Genomic DNA, 27270 nt, shown 5'->3' on the forward strand with positions numbered 1-27270 from the left:
GGAGTGGTGAGGCAGTGTATTGGCCTTCCACATCCAAATCTCGGTAAAGAATTGTAAGAGTTTAGTCCAGTCATCTACTCTATGATATCATGTATTGAAGGACAAAAGTAAATAACTCGTTATTTAGATTTTGAGCATACCATCGCCTCTTCAATTTCATTTCGTTCCCGGCTGCTTGAATAATCTTTTAAAAGCTTAATTTTTCTAATTGGACGCATCGAATGATGGTTTGCTTGTATGGCTTTTCACATTTTCACCTTTGATATTGGAATGTTTTAGCGCATTCACGAAATGACAGAAATAAAAAACCCACTTGTATGGACCCGGCTTCAAAGCCGAGGGGTTTTTGTTCTATTCTGGGTTCATTATTAATTCTTGGATGTTACACTTTAATCGCTGTTTCTTTTGAAGTTTCAATCAGCAGAAACGTTTTCTCAAGAGATATTAATGGAGTCCCTCTCTATTGAAGTGTGCATAGGGTGTTGAATGCTTCAATTCACCTTTGTGTGGCGGGGTTACATTAATATAATTAATTTACTTAAATGGTTAACGCGTTGGAGCTTTAGAGGACGCGAGAAAATGCGAAAGACTCAAGGTAATTCCTACCCAGAAATCGATTATTCATCTGCCACATACTCGAAGGGGCCACACCCTAGAAACTAGCTAATTTCCTAAATTACCGACGTGTCTATTGAAATGGGATGACTTTGTGTGCATATAGGTTAAATAAAGTAAGTCAATAAGCTGGAATAAATTTTTAAGCGGTATGTACTCGCATGCAATGGAAATCAGTAAAAAAAAGGTTTCAGGTAAGGTTTTGGACAATGCCCTTGCCATAGAGGTTATAAGGTAGAAGTTCACCGCTTCTGTTTTCAAGGTTGGAAGTTATCCTCTCGTATTCATCATATTTTACCTTTAAGTCACACAATGACACCATAAACATCGCAAACATCCGTGTCAACCTTCCGAGTAGCGTTTCTAATTTCCGACACTATATTAAATGCCCCTCTAAAAATTGAAGGTGATTACAATGCAAACTTATTTGCTATTTATTGGACGTCGTGAGTAACCGAGGAATTAATTTAGCAGATACTTATAAGGAGGACGGGATAGGTCAGCATGATTGATTCTGCCATTTCTTGGCGTTTGTAGTGTGAGTAGGGGATAAACATAATTTTTATCGAGATGTATGGTTCCCTGATGATTAAAATACATTTTCAATAGGAAATTCCGGTCGAGGTTTTACCAAATGTGTGGAATAGATAAAGTTACAGAGTGTTTCAAGACGAATCTGCAATACTTCAGTAGATGGCCAGGGAGATAATTTTCAGTATATTTTACTCATAAACATGGGGTCGCAACTCCTTATTTACTGAACTATGGCAACGCAAACACATTTTTAGTTGCGCTTTGAAGTTATCATGAAAACAGTTTTTCATGGGCATCCAGCCTTTTCGACATTTTATCTTGGAGCTTAATTAAAGGAGATTTTTCAGAGAATATAAAAAATACGATCGCGCAATCTCACCCATTTTGAGATTAATTAACTCTGACAATTGTAATCGCACATTTTCGTCCAACCTTAGTGATAAAATGTCCTTAAAATCTAGAGTATTAAATTAAATGTCAAGAAGGCTGGATACTCAAGAAAAACTGTTTTCATGGTAACTACAAAATGTATCTAAATAATTTCTGCGATGCCATTGCTGAGTAAATTTGGAATTGTGATCACATGTTTATGTTCAAATAATGGTTTAATTTGTCTCCCCTACCACCTCCTGAAGTACACTGTATTTAACCATGAAAAAGTTCCACGAAATTAGCTCGTAAACTATAAAAAGTATCCAATATTTCGCCGCATTCTCTAAATCCTCTCTCAGTTTTAGTAACCAAAGCTGCATGCTTTCACTACTATACTGGAGATTATTCTTCAGATAGTGCCGACCCAGAGCTCGAGCTCTCACCTTAGCCACCCCACTCGCGCTTTGCACAGTATTCAATGTTTTTCAATTATCACTAAGAAATGTTTCCCAAAGATGCATTTAAAATAAAACATTTTTTGAAATGGATATCCATTTATTATATGGAAGAAGCTAAACATTGTAGGAATATACCATGAGAAAATGTAAGGAATATGAGAAATATAAATAAACGTATTTTTTGCCGTTCTTGATTTTTTTCCTTGAAAAAATTTCACCAATTCTTCTCCCTTTGTGACTCTACGACCTTTTGCATAGTTACGTCAGAGTTTGATCAAATGTTTCGCAAAAGCTATTCCATTAATGAAAGATTCGATACCTCCACTTTAAAAACGCTCAAAAATCGCCCACCGAATCAAATCCGCTCATCGAGTAGCCCAAAAATACGAGTCCGCTCAGCTATCAGTATCCTGAGCATAAACGCTCGCCTCTATGCTTGGAGAATAAGAGATGAGCGTTTATATTCCGGACACCACCAGCTGAGCGGATTCGTATTGTTGGACTACTAGTTGAGCATATTTGATTCGGTGAGCGATTGCTGAGCGTTTTTGCAGTGGAGGTATCGACTGATGTAGTAAAAACATTCCACAAAGTGAACTCGCAAACCATTGATTTTGATGTTCACTTTATGAACTGAGAATGACTTGTGATCTCGAAAGTATAATTCGGTATATTTATTGGAATTATTTAGTAATTATGGTCCATAATTGGTAGTCCTTTTGAAAGGGCATTCCAAATGACGAATATCTTTGCATCAACTAGTATCTCATTGATTTAAGAGTGAAGTAACTTCTGAAAACAAAATTACAACCTGTCGGGGAGGACATTTCTCATTTTAAACGGGGTCCTTACTTCGGATAAAAAATCGCTACCTAATAAAGGCATCGTAAAATCGATGGCTAACACGTCACAACGAAAAAAAACTTCCACATTCAGTCATTCTCTTGTGAGGTAAAAATAAAAATTTGAAAATGACAAAATAAAACAAATCCGCCCCCATTCATGAGTCGGTGACGCCATCAGGGTACCACTTCAGTAAATTGTTGTGGGAGAACCGCTGATTTTATGGTAGGAATCGGTCACTCGAGTGTAAAAAGCTACAATGAGAAGAAGAGAGACTAAGCTAGTAGTAGCTGAGAAGTAGCTACCTAGTAGAAGCTAGAAGTAGCTAAGAAGTGGTGAGCCGCTCTGCACGAGCGCCTGACGTCATGATATTATCAATTACTGTCGATTTTTCTGCTTGAAATCAGTTGACTGATCAAAAAAGGGAAAAATACGGATAATTTTAATTCTCAAATACAATCAAAATAGAAACTTAAAAAAAACTTTGTGAACCCGCCGATTAAGGAATCTGAATAGTGTGTGCTTTGCGCAGCGGCCTGTTAAGCTAATGACTCGATTCCCGCGGTCAGGACATTTTTTAATTTCCATTTCTCCTTTTCCGATACTCTAGTCAATAATTTGTCTTATATTCGAAAATATCCACGGATATATTTGCATCATCGAGAATAATCGCGAGAAAAAGATTCTCTATAGCTATCACGGAATCGTGGTGAAGTGAGATTTGATTGAGCTAAAAAAGAGTTATAGAAAGACTTTATTATATGGAATAGGGTTCATAAATTTGTGATGGTTTATGGCAAATTATAAAAAGCTGATAAAATTTGGTGATCATAACTAAGCCACATTATTAATGCAGGAAGTAACTATCTGCCGCTGAAAAGTCAATGAAGGCTTTAGGGAAAAGGCATTGGCTCATGAAAACGCCATTTATAAATTCATCTAAGTGGGTATTCAATGTGAACTGTAACGCCGTTCACGCCGCAGTTTGGGAATATCCACATGTGCAGTAATTGTCATCAATGTCTTTTCGCAGCTACCCGTCCTGCTCGGGAGCAAAGGCTCCTGGATTGGCGGCAGACATGCACTACATGGCTCGAGTAATCGCGTTCATCGGTCCCGCCTGTGCCTTCGCCTTGGAGCCCGTGGCCAGATTGGCAGCTTACTGGAATAGACCAATCATCACCGGTATGGGGGATCAGGTAAGCGTCGTTAATATTTTTCCCTCTTGTATCGATTTTCATGTGTCTTTGAATCTTAACTATTTCATTAGTTCACTGTCCGAGATTTTCAATTTTGCTATTGGTATTTGTGAATTTATTAAGAACGAAAATTTTCAACCGATTTAGGCGTGATTCTACAATTATTTTATGCGTACGACGCGTTTCTGCTCAGAGATCCATCATTTTTGCACCAGATAATTACTCTGTGAGCCGAAATGCGTCGTTCACATCAAATAATTGTGGAAAATTGCAACTACTTTTCATTTTTCATTCATTCAAAACGAATTTTTGTTGTGGTTTCCTTTCATCGCAGGACAATTCATTTTGTTATTTTGAAATAATAACTCCTTGAATGTTTGGTTCCATTCATGTATTCCAATTACGCATCATATGTTATAAGAGCTATGGCTTTTAATTTTCCTGAACTATTCTTTTTGAAATAATTGAGCTTTTTTCATTAAGTGTGAACGACACGTCTGTACTTAGGTCTGAAAATGCTATCTTCTTTTTATCCTCATCGGTGTATAGCACTCACAGCTTTTTGTGGAAATGGAATATTATGAATGAATTTTTTTGTGTTCTCTCCATTGAAATTAACGTCATTTTCAAGAGAAAATTAGAAGAGTATAATGGCCAACATAAATTTACCCTATGTGCTTCTGGTTTCTCGCCTATGTGGTTTTACTGGATTTTTTTGTTGACTTCATGCAGTTTTCCCACCGTCACTAAACATTTTCGCGGAAAAATCACTATTATAAATTAATATAACGATTTTTCCAGTTTCTCGAATGTCCTCCAACGTTGCGGTGTCATATTTTAATTTAGGGTTAGTAGAGCTTCGCTCCCAAGGGAATGTTATTTTAGCAACGAGAGAGCTTTTAAGAGTTAAAGGGCTCCCTCAAGGGTTGTAGAACGCTCTTGTTGCAATAAATGGGCACAAGCTCCATTGCCATTGCGATAAAGCCTAATTTATCGGCAAACGCTCGTTGTATAATTTCTCACTCACTTTGGCGGTGCTGTTTTCTTTCTCGGAATCACAAAGGGCCCGATAAAAAATAGAATGTCACGCCTTTAAAGGGATACTTCATGCCTCGATGGATCCTAATCATTCGCAACATATGCATTTGTCATAACATAAGTTTTTTTTCAATTTCGGACTCTCCAGATACAGGAACAAAATTTCTCTCCTTTCCTCTGAAATCTCTTCCATATGCATTTTTTTAATACTCGTTTCTCATTTTCCGATATCGTAGTCATTTTGTTTCTTAGATTTTGTCTCATATTCGGAAATATCCCAGGAAATATTTGCATCATCTAGAATAATTTTGTGGAAATGATCTACTAGAGCCATCGTGGAATCATGAAATGTGATTTGACGGAGGTGAAAATGAGTTATTAAAAAAATTATTCATTGTTATCAATTTTCATGTCCCTGTGATGGTTTATGGAAAATTATAAAAAGCCAAGAAAATTATGTGATCATTGTCCGACCATATATTTAATGTAGTAGGTATCTATCAATTGCAGAAAATCAGTGAAGGCTTTAAGGAAAAAGCCATCGTCTCATGGAAACGCAATTTCAAAATTTAATGATTGATATTAGCCGTCATAATGAATGTCCATTTTCCATTTTGTAAGATAAACCTCTTCAATTTAGTCTGTCTCGATTAAAACTTCTCATTAAAATTCTCTCACTTGTAATTAAAAGTACTTACCTCGGTATTCTTCATGGAAGAACCTGCAGGTACGAGTATCTGGGCAAATCAACTGTGAAAAGAATTTGATGAGTTAAAATTTGTTTTTGACTTGAATTACGGTAAAGTTCCTACTAATGCCTTCAGTTGAACCTCAGGCGGGTGCTTCAATTCTCATTTCGTGTTTTTTAACCACTTTTTCTACGCGATTGAAAGTGAAGTCGCCGGGATGAATGCAATTTTTCGGAGTGCTCCTTGGGCAATGGCATCATTTCTCTAGCGCAAGTTTAATTAAATTTGCCATCCGTGACGAAATAGCTGGGAACGGACGAGGATATTCAGGAGCAAATTCAAATGCGTTTCCCGTGAACAAGGCTCCCGCCTTAATTTTCTCCTTTGTAGCCTCCTGCTGCGGAACGCGGAATCCACCGTTTAAGCATTCCAGAAATGTTCTTTATACTCCCCATTCTTTTTTTGTGTGCACACATTCTTCTCTTGGTGTTGGAGATGAGATATTTTAAAAGCATGAGCTTAAATTCTGCACATCAGAATATGTGGGAGTGAGAATCCAAAAGGTACGAATGATTTTTTTCTAAATAGTGTTAAGTATAGAAATTGATAGAAGAAATGTACAAAACGTTAGTTGCCAAGGGATACGAGTAAGTCTGATGTCATACTAAATATTTATTTGTTCTCGTTTGTTTTTTTTGCCTAGTTTCTGTACCTAACTCTGATCAGAAAGAAACTACTTGTACCTCTTGACTTCTCAACTCATCCTTGACTCATCAACCACTAAGAAAATGTATTCTCTTGAACGTATCTCGTACCATGGAAAACCCGAGGAATTTAACAACGGCGGAAGCATCCATAACATTTATGCTCGTTGTTTTAATAAAAATAGTATTTTATCGCTCATAGTAAATAGAAATACTGAGATTTTCGGCTCCTGCATTGCATGCGAGCAAGGTTCCTTTGTCTAAGTCCGAGATCACGATATGAGTCTCATGTAAACAAAGGGTATTTTCAGAATCAACCAACGTTTTGAGGATTTACAGTAAGAATCATTGACACTACAATTATTAATTAAAATTTATTGCGTTGATCGAATAATAATTTTTATACTATGCTGTTCATAATAATGTTTTCTTGGATAAAAAATCATTGGGAATATTAGTGTAAGTGATTCCTATTGCATTTTTCGTAATATTTATTTACGGTGTGACGTTATGTTAGTACTACCTAGCCCAAGTGGTATTATATTTGTCGAACGGAATCTGGAGACCTTATAGTTGATTTCGACTGCTGATATTTTCGTGTTTTTCTTTTCTTCTAAACCAACTTCTCGTCAATGACATCACAACGGCTCTAACGGGATGACTGAAGCCACCCTCTGAAGGAGAGGTGTCCGTAACTTCAGGAATCCTTGGAAGGCTGCACAAGTGGAGGAATGATTCCTCGGTGAGTGTTGGCATTGAATTTTCTTCCCTTTTTTTAAACTTAAGTTTTACATTAAGCTTATTTACTCATTATTTTGGCAACGCGATGCCTTGTATTGGGCCAGGTTATCGAAAAATGGCTATAAATTATCCGTGGGAAGCAGTTGGCGTGAGATTCCAATACCCATACGTCAATGGTGGCGTTCATAGAAAAATAAATGCGTTCTTATATCTAAGCTGACGGGGAAAATTATCATGGGGTTCATTCGATTTTTTATTTAACGGGGAAATTAGCATGAAACTTTGGAACACGGCCTGTCGTAGTCATTTTTTTCATGTGCTTTTCATCCGTGATTTTTTTGGCTCCATCCGTGAATCATGTAAGAAAACTTCTTGGGAGCAGGAAAATTTCATGGCTATAATGTGGAATTCGGAAGTAAACTCTGAAGAATATATCGATGCGGCCAAGAAACAACTCAGCTCAATTTCAATCACATAAAGGCATAGGCGGATCTAGGGGGGGGGGGGGCACGGGGGCACGTGCCCCCCCACACCCTAAAAATATATGCAAGATTTTTAATACGGTCCCATTATCATTGCGCAAATGCTCATCGATTTTGTGTCATGGCTCCATCTCTATGTATTATACATACTATTTACGTCTTGGTAATATCCATCCACCTATTTGAGTGGGTATAAGTCGAGAGGATATTCGTAAAATGTGAATTCGATGTTGCACTGTGTATGAAATGAGAAAGCCTCTGAAGAATAATGTGAAAGGTAGAAAAAAACAGGATCTTCGTTCAGTTTTTAGCTCAATTATGCTTGTTTTTCTTAAGCTTCAGGTAATCAAGGTAGCCCGTTTGGTTTGTAATTCTTCATGTTCGTTGATTACCTCTGTGAAATTGTAGGATGCGGAGCGTAATTTTATTAAACTCCGGAAATGCCCGTTCATTACATCTCCATTTCGTGTCGTGCTTAATTTTTTAACGTTCGAATGCAGAACTGCCTAGTTTTCTCCAGACGTGATAGCGAATGGGTGTGGACTGGGGAATAATATCAAAAACTACTGCTTCGTATGGTAATTTTTTCACTAGCGCGGAAGGATTATAACTTCCGAAAGATTGCTACATGGATAAACATATCCTCGATTTTTACTCATTAAGTATTCCAACTTTTAATTGACCATTTTTTTCATAAAATAATTCAAGAATTCATGTTTAATAATATAGTTGTTTTGTGACATAAACTGTCACTGCTACCTTTTTAAGCAGGGTATATCTACTCACAGAATTTTATATCATGAACTTTGTTTAGTATTTTTGCCAATTCTGAGACACACTTACAAAATTAGTACACTTAAATAGTGCTAGATTCTTTATTCCCGGTCTCCTAATATCTGCCATGTTTTATAATTTCATACTCGTAAGCGCTCTATATTCTGGTATAATTTTTTTTTTACTACTTTCAATAGACAGAATATATTTGAGTAGAATATTTAATTCCATATTGTGCCCAACAGTAAAGTGGTCGCCAACTGAGGGATATTTTTAATTATCCAGCTAGAATTTAAGTCATCTTTGGAGGTGAGTCGAAGGTTGATTAATATCATTTTGCTCCAGCAGTCAATACTTGCATATCATTAGTAGCTGGTTGAACTTCCATTCAGGCCAAATGACGCCAGAATTGAATTGAATTACCTATGCTGAAAAACTCGTCTATTTTTATATACAAAGTTTTTAAAACCCGCTTAAAATTTGGCCTACTAACTCTCTCATCCGCAAACCGCAGCAACCGCTTCAAAGTTAGTCTTCCCGGGCAATTTGATGCCCTTAAGGTCGTTGAATTTTCTTGTACGCAACTATACTATCTGACACTTTCGGTGCTTTCAAATGATAAATTCTCTGTCATTATTTCGTGCAATGATGCTGTTTCCGCCATTGCTGCCTGCTCTTAATTCGAGAGATTTTTTTTCATGTTTTGTTAGCACCATTGATTCTTAAATATCATTCGACAATATTCCTTTTTTGACCAAAAAAGTTCATGCCAATTCTTCCGAAACCAATGGCAAGACCTTGGCTGTCACAGTGTGAAGGTTCGCAATAGATGCTCACTTCTCAATTGCGCCGGAGCTGTAGCATCACGGAATAAGTAGGATTAACAAGCCTAAGCCCAAGATCTCGGTGGGGGTGAAAGAGAGCTGCGCTTTGGAGAGACGCCGGGTCATACAACTTGCTCACGTCTTCGAAATGAGGGGATGAGTACGTGTTCCTTTGGGCTCTTTCCATCCACCTCTCTCGTTCCACTCTTGGCCTCTTTTCCGTTCCTCAATTTTCACGTATACCATAGCCTAGGGCTAGGCGATATTGAGAATTAGGTTTGGGATAATTTTTTTATATCGATAACAATAGGCAACTTCATCATCATCATCACTAGTCAACAGTCCTAAGGTTGGTTTAACGCACCTCTCTACTCAATTCTCCTATCAACTATTTTTTTATGTACTCTTCACTTGTTTTATGGCCGTATTGGGCAGGATAGATTCATGGAACCATAGATCAGTATTTTGATATATCACGCGATTAAAAATCTCATCGAGATGAAATTACACGGCATATCGTATCCTAAATCGTGATGCCGCGTATTTATCGGATGATTAAACGTGATATTATTTCGAGCGGAGTACTTTTGCTTTTGCTGTAGTGCGATTTATCAAGATTTTTATCGGACTTATTTGTTTGTATCGGACACAGATTTATCGCCAGTTTAAACAAATTAATATCGGATTTGCGATGTATTTTTATATCGTGATATTTGGATAAATCGGCCAGGCCCATATCCCCAGCGTGCCACTAGTCTTCTACTCCCTCCATTTGAGCGTCCTCTCTATCCCTCTCTCTTGCCGTGCCGTGTTGAGGAGGCATTCAGCGTTAAAGGGTTTTAATTCGATTAATTCCTGTCGGGCGTCGGCAGAGGCGACGGTTGAGGCCACCGAGGAATGAGATGACGAAAGAGAGTGAGCCGGGGAAGAGACGGAAATAGGGGCAGGAGAAATACAGGAACGGAATGAGAGAAGGGAATAAGATGTCATGGCGTGAAGTCGACTACAGTGGCGTCAGCGGAATAATCCAGGCTTCATCCTCATACCCTACTGGGTTTTTAGCCGAAGCGATTAAAATTGTTGAGGTGAAATCGAGCGTGATCTTATTTATCAAAGAAATTCTGTGGCATAAATCTGCAGCCTATGTCAGCTAAAAGCTAAGCAGGGATTAGGAAGAGTGTCGATATCGGGAAGGAAATATGGAGCGGCCACGAAAATATTTGGAAAATTTGGTGATTTACTGCTAACGCTGAAGACGGGAACCGGACGTATTCGATGAATCACACGGGACGCAATGTTATCCTTATTGCATAATGTTGGTTTTTGTGAATTCCTGGATGTGTTTTGCTTTCAAGCACGTCTCGCATCCTTATATGTGTGGATTATACGGGCTTTGAATGAAGGAATTTTATCATGTAATACATACTTTTCGTCGTCAAAAAGGGAAAACTGCAAAGAAAATAGTGGTCCTTGTGGGAATGTGGATATTATTTATGAAATAATTCCCTTCGCTTGCATCAGTAAGATTGGAATGTAAAAGTCATCGCATTTAACGGACTCTAAGTTGGTGGTAACTTGTCAATTTGACAGAAGATAACAATTTATTTTCTATAGGGAAAGCAGAATTTAAAGTAAAATAATACGTTATTCTTTGCTCTCATGACATTCGTGGAATTTTTTATTGTTTGAAAAAATGCTGATATTTCGTGATATATCTTTGTAGTCTCCTTCACTTGGTGGCGAATAAGTAATTAACAAGGGTTTTAAGAAAATATATCAATTGGACGATTCGAAAAGTGTTTTTCCAGGGATGGCGATATTTTAATACAATGCAGCCGGCTATTTTTACGAAAAATAGGGAAATACTAATCAATAGCTAAAGCATTTAATGCTTACTTTTTTCTGTATCAAGGCGAAGACACCGGAAAACATTTGCGTGGAGTATGTTTCTGGACATGGACGCTTTTCAAGTATTTCATAATTGAGTGTGGACAAGTGCTAATGATTTCAATGAAACAAACCTCTACTCGACGAAATTTAAATTCGAAATAGCCATTCCTTAATATTTCGGCTCCGAAAGGCCTTTTATATTTCTATAAAATATTTAGTAAAACTTGCTTAATTTGTTATTCTTATTAATGTCCATGACTTCGCTTTTTCCTGAACTCAGGAGCTAATTACTCTGGTAATAATATATTATCCTGTGAATATTTATTCATGGGCCCTCCCGGAAAACAACCGACTTTTTCCGACTCGACAACAAAAGTACCGATTTTTTTAACGACATTTATTTTCCAATTATATCATTTTTTATATAATCAGTTGATTCTAATGTCTATCCCTGTTTCAACTGCCGCTTAGAAGCGATACGATTTTCATATAGCGATGTAACAATTCAAATTATCAGCGAATCATCTCCTTCGCCGGCTGAATAATGGTACTTATGTCTTTGGAAAAAAAATATTTTATTTGGTGCCTAGCGGTATGGCAGATTTTAATCTCTTTTTTTACATGAAAACTCAAAGACGTTTTTTTATTTTATTATGTTGGTACAAGCAGAAAAAAAATCAAATTAATGAAAATAGTTAAATTTTCAATTTCTCGCATTCAATTTTACGATTATTCATTTCATAAAAGCTCAGGAACCACCAAACAATATGAGAAATGAGACTCGGTTTCAACAGCAATTTTTTCATTCCTTTTAAACAGCCTTCAGTTCCCAATTTCCACGAAGGCGCCATAACGAGTTGCTTTTTCTGTTGCGGAGTTTCATTTTCATTTTTATTCGTTTGGAGGCATCTTTTCCGTATGCAGAAATAATGACGGAAAATGCCAAAATTCTTTTTCCTATGTTGGCTGTGGCTTCTTCACTTTGGGATGTGTTTATTCAATAAAGAATCCGTGTTTTGAGCAATGGATACCATTGAACATCTCAATTCGTCATCCAACCAATATGGCTTATTCACCATCAATGGCAAAAATTATAGTTTTTTTTTGTTTTGTCCTGGAAAGAAGTTTGTATTCAGAGCAAATCTAACCTTTCAGCAAGTATACTTGAAATCTTCGAGGCTAATAAACAAAACTACGGGAAATATAATTACAAGGGATAATGCTGCAAATTTCATACATAATATGATTTAACAATACAAAATTAAAGGCTTAAAAAACTCTTTATAATAATAAAGTAAGGGAATTAGAATTTTATACAGCTTTTTTTGTTTTTATTTGCGGATATTAATTACGATCATTTGTATTATTCATTTATTGTATTATTTTTGTGGCATCAATTTTGAATATTGTTAAAGTGTCAGTTTTGATTGAATTTCCGCCAGCTTTTGTTCTTTATAAGCCCTGAATATCGTAAATAAATTGAAAAATAATTATGATCTAATTATAGAATTCTTTCCTGGAAGAGAACTCCAAAAACTAGATTCACAACGGTAGTTAACGCAAACGTGATGATAATGTTATAAGTGGATTAACAGGAATAGGTGACAAAATAACTCGCTTAAAAATTTAAATGAAATGTGCTTTTTATTTAATAACTTGGACAGAATGCAGTTACATAGACCATAAAACTTCTATGGTAAACCGAATCGTCCTCCCGTTTCCTGTGCTCTCGAGATCCTGAGAGAAAATGTAGAGTGGGGGGAGTTGGTCGGCGGGGGTTGAGGATATTTGACCGAAAAGCGCCATCTCTCGGTGGGACTCCACAAAGAGGATGCCGGGTAAGGCAATGACAAAAGAGAGGCCAGGGGATGAGAGGGGGGGGCGGGAATTAGGAGGGGCAGAAGCAAAAGCAGAGTGTTTGAAGCGAATGTTAGTGTGCTGTGGCATAAGGTGAGAGGTTAAGGGGAGTTTGTGTGTACGAGCACGAGAGGACATTTCTGTCCGAGGCATATAATGGGGAGGAGCGTGGTCGGAGTGTGTCGTATCGCGAGGATGTTGGTAGGGAATCAACTTCTTCTCTCCTACGTCTTCCTACACTTCTCGCCCCCAACCCCTCCTCTCTCAGAAGGAAAAAAAACCTCCTTTACGGCCTCGTCTCCTCTCCTCCCCCTCATAACCCTGAGTACCCACACCCCCCCGCATCCCCCAAACCCCGCCTCTTGTCTCCCCACTATTTCCTCCGACCCCTATCCTTGATGTTAGTACTACGTCTCGCCCTTAAAAGGTGAGAGATACGCAGTTAACCCCCATCCCCCATCACCAGTCCTCTTCTCTCCACTCCGAACCCAAAATAACCCTTTTCCTCCGCTCCTCACATTTGAGTCATTTCATTTTGCGAGTGGTGACCTCCCTCCCCCGATCCCTCTCTATGTCTCCTTTAATGGTTGGGGAGTTACTCTTGATCTCCGCCATGTATTCCCTTGTTCCCTTCTATTTGTCGCGGCGGTGGTTTTGCGTGGAAAGGGGTTTGCCCGCGGGCTAACGACCGCGTTGGACCATAAGTAAATCAAATTTGGTAATGGGTGTGCGGAAGATCGTAAATTCACAAATAAATGTTGGATTCCGCGGTTGCACCGGCGGCGAAGGAGGAGTGATGTAATGGCTGCGGCATCTACGCTAGTGGTGAGCATTAAAAATTTTATAAAACCTTTGAGCTGGGGCGTATATGATGGGAGCTCAAACCTCCTAAAATGAGGAAATGCGTTAACAGATACAAAAATGGTTTATTGGTATTTTTTTTAAATTTGGAACCAATTTTTATATTTTTACTAAATACCAATAATTATATATTTGCTATACATATGCAGTACTTCTACGAAGTGAAGTCCTCAGTAATCTGTTGTATTCACCGCCCTAATTATCGATAGCCTGAGTAAATAATTTGAAATTAAGTTCATATGAAATTTATCAGGACCAGGTCCAACAAAGGCCGTCACACTAAAAGTCACAACCGCCAATGAACAGGTGTTTGTTCTTTTGAAATTCGTGACAATGTGAACTCACCTCAAAAGTGTACATCAACTGTATGCGCCCATTATGCTGCAACTTCCCGCGACTCAGCGTTTGTGAAATTGGTGCCACATATGGAACGCTGCCCTTTGCCAAAAGGACAAAGGGAAGTGCTTTATAACTCTCCACTTCCAAGTCTGTAATTGTCGCTCGTATTTACTTACGGTCCCTGTCATCATGCCTCCCTTCCTCGAACACGCCCCCCTCTTCAGCCGTACAATTATCATCCTCTCCAGGAAAACCATCGGCAGTATTTCCATCGTTGCCCTAAATAGAGCAGGAATGAGTAAATTGCAGCGTAGACTTCGTATTTGATGCCCTTATCAGATATTTCTATCGATAATGTCCTTACTTTTATTTTTTTAGCGACTCTTTGTGACACACTAATGACCCTTGCACTACTTCGTCGCGGTATCCATTACGAGCGACCGGGAACTCTCTTCATCATCTCATCACCACGCATTAATTTGCCTCATCAGAACTTTGTAAACGCATTTCCTTTTTAGGTTACCCTGTACCTTTCCCGGTGCCTTTTCCACCTCGGTTTCTACGATAATAACGCATAAACCTATTATTTCTGCCCGATACTATATTAACCTTCCATCTTTAAATATTTGTGACTGCGTATTAAATTCATAATTATAAATTTTCGTTTGCAATAAGTATGGCGTGATCTTAAGAGAATTTCACCAAAACTATGGGAATGGTCGTAAATGTAATTTCTCTCCTTCTAACATTAAGCGATATCCTGCGGAGTTTGTTCCAAATTAAGTGTGAGAAAATATTTTTAGCCAAATCTCAAAAGAAATTTTAACTACTGAAAAGGAAGTGATCGATAAAAGCAAGAAGCAATTTATTACCAATGAGAAAGTATTCAGTTGCAATGAATAACAGCGATAATACCTACCCAGCAGAAAACAGTAACATGTATTTTTCTTATCCCTGTTGACGTAATTAAGGGTTCCGAAACTTCGGCCGTGAAAAAAAGAATTTTAAAACCGTGATTAAAAAAATTCTCCTAGCTATTGGAAAGAAAGTGGTGGAGAAAAACAAGAATTGATTTTTTACGAAAGAGAAAGTATTCAAGTGCAGTGAATAACAGTGATGATACCTATCCAGCTGGAAAAAGCATTTGGTATTAAAAGTATCCCTAATGGTGGAATTAAAGGTCCAGAAACGCCGTGGAAAACGAATTTTAACGAACCGCTTCTCAAAAATCCTCCTAACTATTAAAAAGAAAGTTGGCGAGAAAAATAAGAAGAAAATATAATGTGAACCGAGTTTTTAACTTTTATATTCTCCCTGGATAAGTTTGCGCCGCATTGTAATACTCCTGTCGTCGTCGTAGCAACAAGAATAAGGTGGGTTATATCTTGCAAAAAATACACCAGAAGAAGCGAACGGCCGGCCGGCAACAATGGCCAGCCCGGCACAACCGAGGGGATTTCGTGGGAGTGCTTTGGGAAACAAAAGGGTCTTGTGCTTTCAGGTGCTCGCCTTTCCTTCCCTTCTATTTCTTCCTCCTTTTCATATCGGAGCATTTAATTAGGGCCACCTGCGAGAGTGTTCCTCCGCATCAAACATTCAGCAGAGGGTCTCCCTAGAAAGGTACCTGTCGTTTTGGAGTCACGCCTGCATAAAATGTGGAAAATAGCAGTGTGTAGGGCAATGCCGCTCGTTGTTCTTTTATTCAAACCTGCCCTTCTTTCTTTTCTTGAAGTTTTGTTTCGTTTTATTTTTTGTAACCCTTCTTTTCCACCTTTACTGTCTTTGGAATCAATTCTTCGATCCCCTCCACCTGTTTTTTTACGCCAATCGTTTCCTACCTGTGTATTTTCGGAGTATATTCTGGGTAAGACTTCGGCCCGAGGATGGTTGAGGCCGCTTTTGAAGATGCCATTTCCGACATGATGAGGCAGCCCAATTTTCTCTTGCATCCCTACAGGCGGAGGAGGCAAGGAAATACAAAAGGTGGAAAATAAGAGACCAGAAGAAAAGAAAGCTTTACTTAGAAAGATATCCGAGGGATAGGATTCCTTTTTTTTTCTTTTTTTATTTCTGTTTTTGTAGATTTCTCGCCAGGGTTTATACCACTTACCTTGATTTTTCATCGGTAGGAAAATAGCTTGGGGTTCAAGTTCATGGTTATCTCTAATTCGTCTATCAAAAATGATTAATTGAATTGAGATGCTATCTATGAGTAATTTTTATATCATATGATTTTCAATGATATCCGAAATGTTCAATGCGGAGATCTTTCTTCTTATTTTTTGGCAAACTTTTTCTCTAATTAAAATATATCCCTGCTATAGCCCGTCCATTAACTAATGTGAGGTTAACTTTCTTTATGAACCGAGGAAAATAACTTCATTTTACCTGATGAGATGCATAACAACTATTTGTTCTGATTTCCTCCTTTTTAATTTTTTCCACCCACAAGTTCAGCTCGAACATGACTTTGCTAAATTGAATGAATCCTTAAATACGACTAGAATCATCGAGTTTCCAACCAAATTATAACTAAGACTCATCGGTAATTTTTTCTGGAAATATTATTTTAATACACTGCGCGTTTCAACCTCGATACTTCATATCCATTTTAAAACTTATGCCAATAGTCTTTCCGTCATTTTTCACTTTTACTCCCAGACAGCCAAGGCAGAAGGAGCAGGTTATAATTAAAACTAATATTATTTTATTCGTAGGGATTAACATTGTTAAACTCTAATCGAAGGTTAGTTAGTAATGCTATTGAATTTTGTTACTATTCCTCGTTGATTCACTAACATAAGCACTGTTGTTCTTTGTGTGGTTCTTCAAGTTCATTGCATGTATCAAATTCGTACATTTGAAGGAGTTTGCTCATGTACTGCGGATCTACTTTAATGAACACTGATCGTGATTTTGACAGCTCAAACATTTTTGTAAAGGCTTCTATCGTGATCGCATGAGGCGACACATGCAACACGATTTAGTATGCGGGTGGAAGCAGTTTTGATAGGCATAAGCTCTTCGTCGTAAAAAGCCCTTAGCTATTCTACTTTGATGATAATCATTATTTATTTACTTTTTAATTAATTTTCAATTCAACTATAAACTGATGAGGTAAGAATGCTCAAATTTAACGTCTTCCGAAATGAAAGAAAAAGGGAAATGGTCGACGACGTTGGGCGACGTGGACTGTTGGAGATGGCTGGGATTGATAATTAAAATTGCCTGTCACTCTTTGTAATCCCACGAGTATTCCGTCGTAGATATTGATTTGTTCGTACAATTCGTCGTAGGCCTGTTCCGGATAGCTACGATGTGATTGAATAAAAGGAACAGATGACTTAAACGTTCATCAAATACGAAATGCGTTGTGATCTTGACTGTACGATTCAAATTTAAGCTGCTTATTGAAAACTTCATTTTCAAATTGCATTAATTTCCTTATATCTCTTGACACGATGCGATTTCTGGAACTTTGAATAAGGCGATCTAAACTGGGAGAAATTAAATGTGATCAATGCCATCTCATTATAATGAGTCGTGCATGCCTTGATACCAAGATATAAAATTCATAATGAATAATGATCCAGCTTAATGCTAAAAAATTACATTGCGTAATTTGGAAAAATGTATGGGCTATTTCCATAATTTATTATTTAATTTTTACGCAGTTTCAGGTATGCTATTGAGGCTACTATCATGAATGAACCACCCATCACGATCATTTTTGGGTTATCTTATAGATCTGGCTATTAAAACCGAAGTCTTAATTTTCCCTGGCTTCGTCTTTTGACAGATAAAAACAATACTTTCATAATCTAATACGGTTTTTGCGTATCTGTTAATGTTATTCCTCCTCTGAATTTTAAGCAGGAGAATTTTCTGACCGTTTTTCATAAATGGAGCATGCTGAATAGTCATATCTACTTCCATAGTCCTTAGATCTAATTCTCATCAATTTCTCAAACTCTGTCATCAAAACTCTCTTCCAATTCATGGGGTCATACGGCGTTGTAATGAAGTATAACAATAGCTCAGTCTTGTGCTTTTCTAAATTATAAATACCAACGAATAAATTTGCATTTTAACGAAATAGACCCATTAAGATAGTACCTACCGTAGGTATACCCAGAAGGACTAACTCCTCTATAGTGATCAAATATATGTGTATACTGATGGACTTTGGATTTATATATTTAAATTTATACGTAAAGGAAAGGTGAAAATCATGTATTATTTATTCAGAGCGCCCACTTTTTTATTTAATGTCACTAAATCCTTGCCTCAGGGTTTTTCTATGCAAAATCCGATGCAAAAATATCACATTAACTTTTAGGAAACACCAAGAAAATATTTTATCTAAGTTTTTTTACGTTGAAATTTGGGAAGAATTTGATACACCAAAATTTGGATGTGAAAATCTGTATTTCTATCATCTCGTCAGCTTCCTCTGTATCATGGATCATCGACTGCTTTGGTTGGCCCACCAATAAAGGCTTCGTCAGCCAAATCTATCTATAGCTCCGCCAGTTTCTTCTGAGGCCTATAAAATTGGAAGAAAAAACATCTTTATCGCTCAAGATTCGGCTTCGCCCATTTCCATCGTTCCGCGTCGAAGGTGCAAGCGGTGGCGAGCCCTTAGCAGATTGATCGCCCATCCTTCGACAGCTTAGATAAGTGCTCCAAGCCTCGCTTTTACTCCGCTCGCCGCGTCTCGAACGCTTTTTGGCCAACGACCTCGCACTTATCGACTCCGCAGGGAACTCAAGCTGTAGTCTCATTTTGCAGTATCGTCGACCCGGTTAAGCCAGAACCACACCATCTTTGGTCATGCATATCCAAGATAGCTATCGAGCATACCATCAAGTAGAGGATATCCAGTATCGAAAGAGTACACCTTTCCTTTTTCGTGGGCGTTAAATTAAATGGAAATGGAATTGACTATCGAAATAACCAACGTGAATACAAACGCTATCGTATTAGTCAGCCAATCAGACCAATAGATCCATCGTGTGATCTTTTTTGCTATTTCAATCTTGGCCCCATGCGCGGAAGCTATTGTGCGCTGTATTGTGTATTTTCTCCAAGATGCTGAGCTAGTGAACTGGATAGCATGCGTTTTGCTAGCAACGTAGCTTGTAAGCTCATTATTGGTGCCTTAATAGGCACTTACCCAGTAGGACCGTCGGCCAAGTAAGCTAGCTCAATGGAACGTTATTCAGTGATTTTTATCTTCGAACGTCAATTATTTCTATCTTAAAAATCCAGAAAAATTTTTGTGAGCTCACCGGAGAGGTTTACGGGGTATGCACCGTGAGTGCCTATCTTCTTAGCCGACAGTTTCGGCGGAATTGCAGCTGGCTTCTTCATGTCGAGTCACTTCATCGACCTGAATAAGTCAGCTGAAATGCCGGCGAAACTGTCGCCTACGAAATTGAACACACACGCGGTGCGTATCCCGTAAAATTCTCCGCTGAATATTTACCACACCGCGAAAGCCTACACAAGGAAATATTTGCGGGTCACGTTCGCATGTTTTAATTTAATTTCTGAATATTCTCAATTCCTTTAACTTTCTATGCAGTTCTGTGAAAAACTCAGCGCGAGGTACTTAAAATGACAAAAAAAACCTCGGCAAAACTTTCCGCAAATTTCTATGATAATGTGATTCATGCAAGTACGTTTTAGGGCCGTTTTACACGGGGCGCGTCATTGCGTAATCTGACGCAGTCAAAATTGCGTCGTGTAAAGAGGTGAATTGCTAGAACGCTTGCGGGAAGGCAAAATAGTCCCTTCTCTAATTCAGAGCTCGCATTCTCGCAATTTCAAAAATGTTTTCAGTGCTAACCTGCGCAATGATATGACCCGTGTAAAACGGCCTTTAGATGCTTCTAGGCTTCGTGCTAGAAATCCTGTACTCGCTGGGAACCTTGGATTCGTGCTCGGCCGAGGACCGTGTGCTTCAGTCTTTAGCCATGGCTCGGGACTGAGGTTTTACATACAGAAGCATCCGACTACGGTGAATGGCGGGGTGGGAATGGAAAATAATTCGTCGGTGGTTGCCCTTCTCTTTTTAGTTTCAATTATTCCCTCCTTACCCGGCCCCCGCTGTTGAGCTGCATATCCTCGCCTTTCACCGGATCCAATAACCACCGCCTGCGTTTCATTTTGCGTGCGTATTCCGCCCGACTTTCTCCCTCAGCGTTTGGCGTGGTTTCCTCGAGGGCTAACTTTGGTGAATCAGCTGGCAGTTTCCTTTCTGAGAGTTTGAAACTTGGGTTTTCCTTAGAGCTGGAGGGTTACATTTCTGAAATAACTGCCTGAGCTTTCCAAATAGTTCAAACTTGTCCCTATAACTCGTTGGAAAATATTTTTCGGATACGAAATTCTTTAAGTGTCTCTTGTTTTAAGATACAGATGAAATATGCGAGACATTTTCCGTAACGGTTTTTTCTTAAAATAAAAGGGTTTTCTTAAAAAAAATCTCTCCTCGTAAGGGATGTAAATTTCAATATTAAAAAATTTAAAAGCCTTTAAAATTTTCTCTGGGGAAAATGTATGTTTTATTTGAGAATTGATATTAATAAACGCATGAATACATTTGAATTGAATACTATGATTTGCGCTTTACCACAGACTTCATGAAATTTATGGAATTAACTGGTACAATATTTGGTTTTACTGCATTCGACTATTTGCGATTCTACAAAATAGTGCTGCTAACAGGAAATTTATTGGATATATTACATTAAGGTATGCTGGGATATATTACATATATTGGGTTGGATTTGATATATTACATTAAGGTATAAGGATATTACTGAATAATGTATATCACGCATCTCATTCTATGGTGTCCTTGAAAGTCCTTTAGTTTCATGGTGAGTTGCGACGAATGAAATTTGCAAAAAAATATTTTTTGAGTCTTTGATTGCCTTAATCTGTTGTTAGAGTGATATGAACTTTTGTTTTTACCGTTTTAAGGCTACCGTTTTCCAAAAAATTCAACATATTTTAAAAACTGTCGTAATTTATATATTTTCTATCATTGCTGCATTATCCACTATCCTTAGATAAAATAAAATCTTCACTTGCAATGATGTCCCAGTTCAGTTTCGTGTATGAGAAAAAGAATGTTATATAGCTCAAATTTTATTGGTACATTATGTTATATATGGTATAGGTTGCAGAGGTTTCATTATCTTAATCTTGCTGGCGTTGATGGAAGGTGAAGAATAGTCTCTTCATTAAATGATGTTGGGAAAGCTTGGTTGCCTAGTCGCCAGGCTGGGTGAAGGGTTTCAATTTAATTCAATTCAAACTCCTCGAAGTTCGAGGGGGCGTTGGGCAAGGAACTGGCCCCCTTACCTTAAATATGTGAAATTCACAAATCCGTAGATTAGTTCGGGGTAAGCTCTATCCTAGACTTTTTAAACTAACCTTCGGGTTGAGTCGCTGAGTTTTTGAGAGATGATGATATTACCTTTATACGATACGGCATAAGGTCGGTACGTACTGGACATGAGTCATTAGAGAAGTAAAGATTCCTACAAATTTACCGCCCACATTGCTGAATCATAGTTGATTTTGTCTGTCAAATTACGGTGCTGCCGAGCCGTATTTATCAAAAATGTCAAACAGTGGCGTAGCGAGGGGGTGGGTCCGGGCGGTCCAGAACCCATCGAAATATAAAAACACTATTACTTTGCTTCATAAAAGGAAACAAAATCTTGAAAATTCATTAATTAAAAGAGATTTCTTTGAAAAATGAAGTTTATTTGATTATTAAAAGTGTTAAAATTAGTTGAAAACCCTCTACTCAGTACCACGTTTTTTCAAAAATTTCCCCCCCTGGCTTTGGACCCTGCCCCGAACAAAATTTCTCACTATTCTCACCACTGATATCAAAGATGATCTAGTCAAAAAGTCATTTATTTGAACTATATGTAAGTGGAAGAAATAAAATTAGTTATTTTTATCTGAAGGACGGGTGATATCTTTTCTAGTGCCAACGTTTTAATTGGGCTTTATTTCCTTCCGTACAATGACGAGAACAGTCATGAGATGTATTCATTCTGTTTGTTCATCGATACACGCCTACTCGTTCATATTGACATTGTATGATAAATTTTCCTTCAAAACTATTATTAGATATTTTACACTATGATTTTTATAAATGACGAATATGTCACTCATTTGTATTATACGGCCTTAAAAATTTTATCGTATTCACATTGCTATTTTAATTTGCGAGTTTATTTTGTGCGCTATTCGAAATTCTTAATGCTAATTGAAGGGCTACAATCTATATAAATGGATAATTTTAATACTGTATTAATAAATAATTTTCATACTGCAATATAAATTAATTTTAATTACTTTACATTGCATCTTAAAGAAACACTTAAGATATTACATGCTCAACTCATATGTAACTTCTGGGAAAAATTGATTTCATTTATTTTTATTCCGACTTTTTGCCGGCTTTCTCGTTATAAAGATATAACCTTCAAATAATATATTTGGGCGAATCTGATCTCGGTTTGGTACCGTAACCTTGTAATGAGATATCGAGATGAGATAAATAATGACTTTAATCGTAATATAATGTGCTTAACCTGTTTTTTTATTGCTCAACCAACTTTTATTATTGTCTTGAATGGTTTAGCTGCGGCATAATTTCCTATATTTCGCGTTAGATCTCTTTCGCGAGGTCTCTTACTTCCCTATGTCTTAAGCCGCACATGTAGCTCCCGTGTTGCTGTCATGGTGTCCCCGGATGAGGAGCACTGATTAATGCGACCCTCCAATTTCCTATCGCAGTCGATGTCAGTTCCAGACTCCACTGGCTACGTTATGAGTTTGAAAAAAAAAGTTTCGCTCGAATCTCGGATCGAAGTTTACCTCCTCATGAGATGTTTTAAACTCGCTAATGAAGAGGCTTAATGGAGGAAGTCAAGCCCCTCTCAAGATCAGGCTCTTCGGGTCCGGATTTCAGTGGGCAGAGAAGCGCGAAAGGTAATCACCTCGGGGGGCCTGGAGGGGTTGGCTGGAGGGAGTGGCTGGAGGATAAGTGATGAGACTGAATTAAGGAAGGATAATGACGCTAGGGACGAAGTGGAAAGGAAGCTATTTGATCACCAAACCCATCTTCCTCTTTGTAGTTGAGAGGGTCCGAAACGACATCTATAAGTTTGAAGGGTACGCCCACTTCATAGAGGAGGCACCAGTCCGTTCAGAGAGAACTTCATTTTTGTTGCCTGTTTGGTTGAATTATTATCGGTTTGCAAAAATGCCCGCTGCGCGGCAATAAGTTCAGAACGATCCATTTACTGTCATTATTTTAATAGAGCATTTACGATACCGTGCAATTGAATTTTTAAGTTATGATCCGATGTATCACATTATATTGAATACAAATTTCAATGAATAGCATTAATATTACCTTATTTTTCCGTGAAATGCGGATCTCTCTGCCCGTCAGCGGCGATTTTAGTAAACCCTTTTAAATACGCGGCGGAATATTACTTATCTAGAGGCCGACTGGAGGATCCTCCATTGTAGTATTCGCGATAGTTGGGGATGCGATCCATTGTTTGAAGGAAGCAACCCTTGATTAGCGAGACTGATGGCCAAAGGCACTGACTTTTTCCTCACATGGTGAGATTTCCTACTTAGTCAGTTTCTCATTCGGAGATATGCAAATTCTTGCCTGCCTACGTTGCAGTATTTTTGCTTTTTCCTTTGATCGCTGACGTCCAATTAAGAAAATTAGAATAAGAAATGCGCATGGAACAAACGATTATATATTATGTACCTATCTTATTAAACAGTTTCTGTACCTATCTAATACCCTAAGGACCGCTTACAGTACTAACTTCTAAAATATCTATGATTTTTTCGAAAGGAACATTTAAAATTAAGAAAATTAAGACAGAATTAATAAAATTTTAGCGTTTTTTGTATTATTTTCAAGTTTAAAGATGTTCTAGAATTATTGAAGCATCGTCTTCCTCAAAGAAAAACTTTTTCTCGGAAAATCTTTTCTAGAGGAGTTCAAAATAACGTTGATGAAATTATTCGTTAGAGAGTAGGAAGGAGCGAAGAAGAGGGAAGGTGCGAGGAAATGGGAAGATGCGAGGAAATATCAGTGAAAATTCGTTTAAGTCATCTTAGGAAATCCTCAAATTATCAACGCAATGTTAAATATTAAGGCGAGGGGTGCGCTACTTGACAAGCAACCGCATTTACATTTCTTTCTATTGATGTACATCTCCATTCCCTTTTGTCCATTTCATAACCATGTCTCAACAAGCGTACATTCCGAGTTGTATACACCTCGTATTGTTAAGGTATTCTTGAAAAAGATAAAACCTTCCCAAAGGATTTAGGTTTTATAACCTTCACTGTAAAAATTTAGCGATAATTGAACCCAGGTTGCAGCCATTTAAAATTTTAGTGGCTGAAACCATAGTTACTTTTAATCATTGATTTTTGTATTAAGTACGAGGGTCGTTCAATAAGTCTATAGAAAAAGGTATAGAAACAAATTTTATTGGTTCAATTTTTGATATTTTTCATTATCTCTTTAAACAAAAAAAATTTGTATGCATTTTTCCACGGATTTTAAGCCGTCAAAAAAGAAGACTTTCGGAGTCTCCTAAAAATTGGCAGCGGTTTGGGCGAATACCTCCTTACACGTAAACCTTTGTCCTCAAAGCCATTTCTTTAAGTTATGAAATTTGAAAAAATCGCCGGTGGCCAAATATGGTGATTACGGTGATTTTTGTGATCATTGAAACTTTAATTCTGTAATTTCGGCTATTGAATCTGAACAGTTGCGAAATCGTGCAATGTCGTGTTGAAGGGAGAAATTTTTTCTGTTTCTAATGATGATTTTTCTCTCTCTTTTCGCTCTTCTTGATTTATACCATCAAATGACCCAAAAACGATGCATTTTACTATCCTGTCATCGTTTTTCAAATATTTCCAAACACAGGAACAGACCTTCTGTAAGCTTTATTCATGTTAGCTTTCATATCATTCGGCGTTATCCGTTTTAAAAACAAGTTTTTGATCACCGCTAATAACTCAATTTTATCTATTTTTAAAAACAAATGAAAGTTTTTCACTTCAATCGACAACAACAATGAAACTATGCGATGTATATAGCTGAAAATTTAACAGCTGACTAGTCACGAGTGCTACTTTCTGGTAACATTGATTTTTAATACTAAGAGATCATTTTCTTGGAGATTCCAAGGACTTATTGAGCGACCTTCGTACAACCCAGTTGTATTTTCACGGTGATAAATGATAAATGTTCCACTATATGTTCAGTAAATCCGAAGTATTCGTTTGGAATTTAAAATGCGATCCTTGTATTATCATCAAATTCAATAACTAAGTCTAAAGATACTTCACAGGGAATTCCGGCTATGAAGTTATGTAGTGCAATTGACGAGGAAAAATCGATTAGATGTGAACAATGACGCTGTGTCTCCAGTTGCGTAAAATGAACTTTGAGCGGAAGTTGGATGAAAAAATTGGAAATATAGGGTGTAAGGGATGTTATCAAGCCTCATGTTGGATTGAGTTGCCTCCGGAAATTGGGATGAGAATAATTGATCAGCGATTCCGGGTCAGGTATTGAAATCGGGTGCGAATGATGCAGTTCGTGGAAGGAGGGGAGTGATGATCGATTTTTGAGTGGGGATATTAGGTAATTTGAGGCTCAGGATCACAACAGAATTGGATGGGATGAGAGGAAACTATTGAGGATATCATTTATGCTCGCCACTCTTTTGGATTTTATTCTTCCCCAATATTGTTGTGTTTCCACCACCTTCAAGGTGGTGTACTATTGAGACTAGTAGTAGTAGTAATTTTATAGGATGCGTCGGCGGCTAAGGCTATTTTGCACCACTCGACTGGAACTGGAAAAGAGGAACAAGTCCGGCCTTAAAGTATGGTAAATAATTTGTAAGAAGTATCATTCATATTTTATCGAAAAGGTCACTTGAGCGTAAAAATGCTATCAGTCGATAGACGTTTTCGGGATTGTCTCCTAGCACCTCAGCTAGGTTCACCCGGAGGTTGTAATTCAGCCGCGCCCAGCTTTCACAGTCCGTCAGGATATGTCGCACTGTTAGTGAACAATCGCAATCTACGGCTGAATTCTCTCTTCCGTGGAGAGGTATGGATGGGTTAGTACGCAGTGATCTATCCTCAAACGTGCTAAAACGACTTCCTCCCGGCGAATTTTTATCACGGAGGTCTTCCACGCAGACATTACAGGATTAATTTCCCGAAGTTTGTAGTTTGGATTCGCAAGCCATTGGGTCTTCCCTATTGAAAGTGATCAATACTTCGTGCTATTAGGGAAGTGCAATAATTTTTTTTTATTGCTGAATTTGAAAGTTTAGCCTAAAAAAGAAACATAAGTTTAGTCACTTTTATTTCCTGCATCTGGGGTATGCACTTTAAAACGTTTTGAAAGTCGGAAAATTTCATGTTGCGCTGAAACACAGTGCCTCCATCTTGATTGAGATGTGACGTCACAAGGCAGTAGTCACCAGTGGAGTATCGCTGTATTCCGTCGCCTTCTTTAGCGCGGCGAGAGTTTCCGGGAATCGGTGGAGTTTGCTTCCTAAAAATGTCGGCTAGTACCGAAAACATGAATTCAAAATAGAATTATAAATGATTTTTTGTTCCAAATTTCATCTCGACGTCGAAACAAAAGCCTGGAGAAGATATTCATTCCCGTGCCTCAAGCACAAGCTACACGGAATAAATGGTTCAAGGCTGCTCCTGACTCTTACCTATCGATGATATTCTGTTTTGAAGTTCATTTGAAGGTATTGTAAGATCAAATTGATATTTATATTATAATAATTTACTTAGTAGGTACCTCAGTCACATCAGAAAGTGTGTTAAGTCAAAATATAGCATCTACCGCGTAGACCTACGTAATGTATAAACTGAAAGTAGTTTGGTTAAAGAATTATGGCGCGACTGTTATTTTACACGACCGGGCAAAATGCGTAC

General features: G+C 37.8%; 1 protein-coding gene across 2 annotated transcripts in view; it reads left to right on the plus strand.

The window, feature by feature from the left end:
- Positions 1 to 27270, plus strand: part of LOC124157364 (atrial natriuretic peptide receptor 1) — a 147331-nt gene that overhangs the window by 28306 nt on the left and 91755 nt on the right. For both annotated transcript variants that reach the window (XM_046532031.1, XM_046532032.1), the window contains exons 2-3: positions 3856 to 4021; positions 7120 to 7194. In XM_046532031.1, the coding sequence (XP_046387987.1) occupies positions 3856 to 4021; positions 7120 to 7194 (241 nt within the window). The remainder of the gene's footprint in view (positions 1 to 3855; positions 4022 to 7119; positions 7195 to 27270) is intronic.

Source organism: Ischnura elegans, chromosome 4, assembly GCF_921293095.1.
Source record: "Ischnura elegans chromosome 4, ioIscEleg1.1, whole genome shotgun sequence".
In the NCBI taxonomy this organism is placed as follows: domain Eukaryota; kingdom Metazoa; phylum Arthropoda; class Insecta; order Odonata; family Coenagrionidae; genus Ischnura; species Ischnura elegans.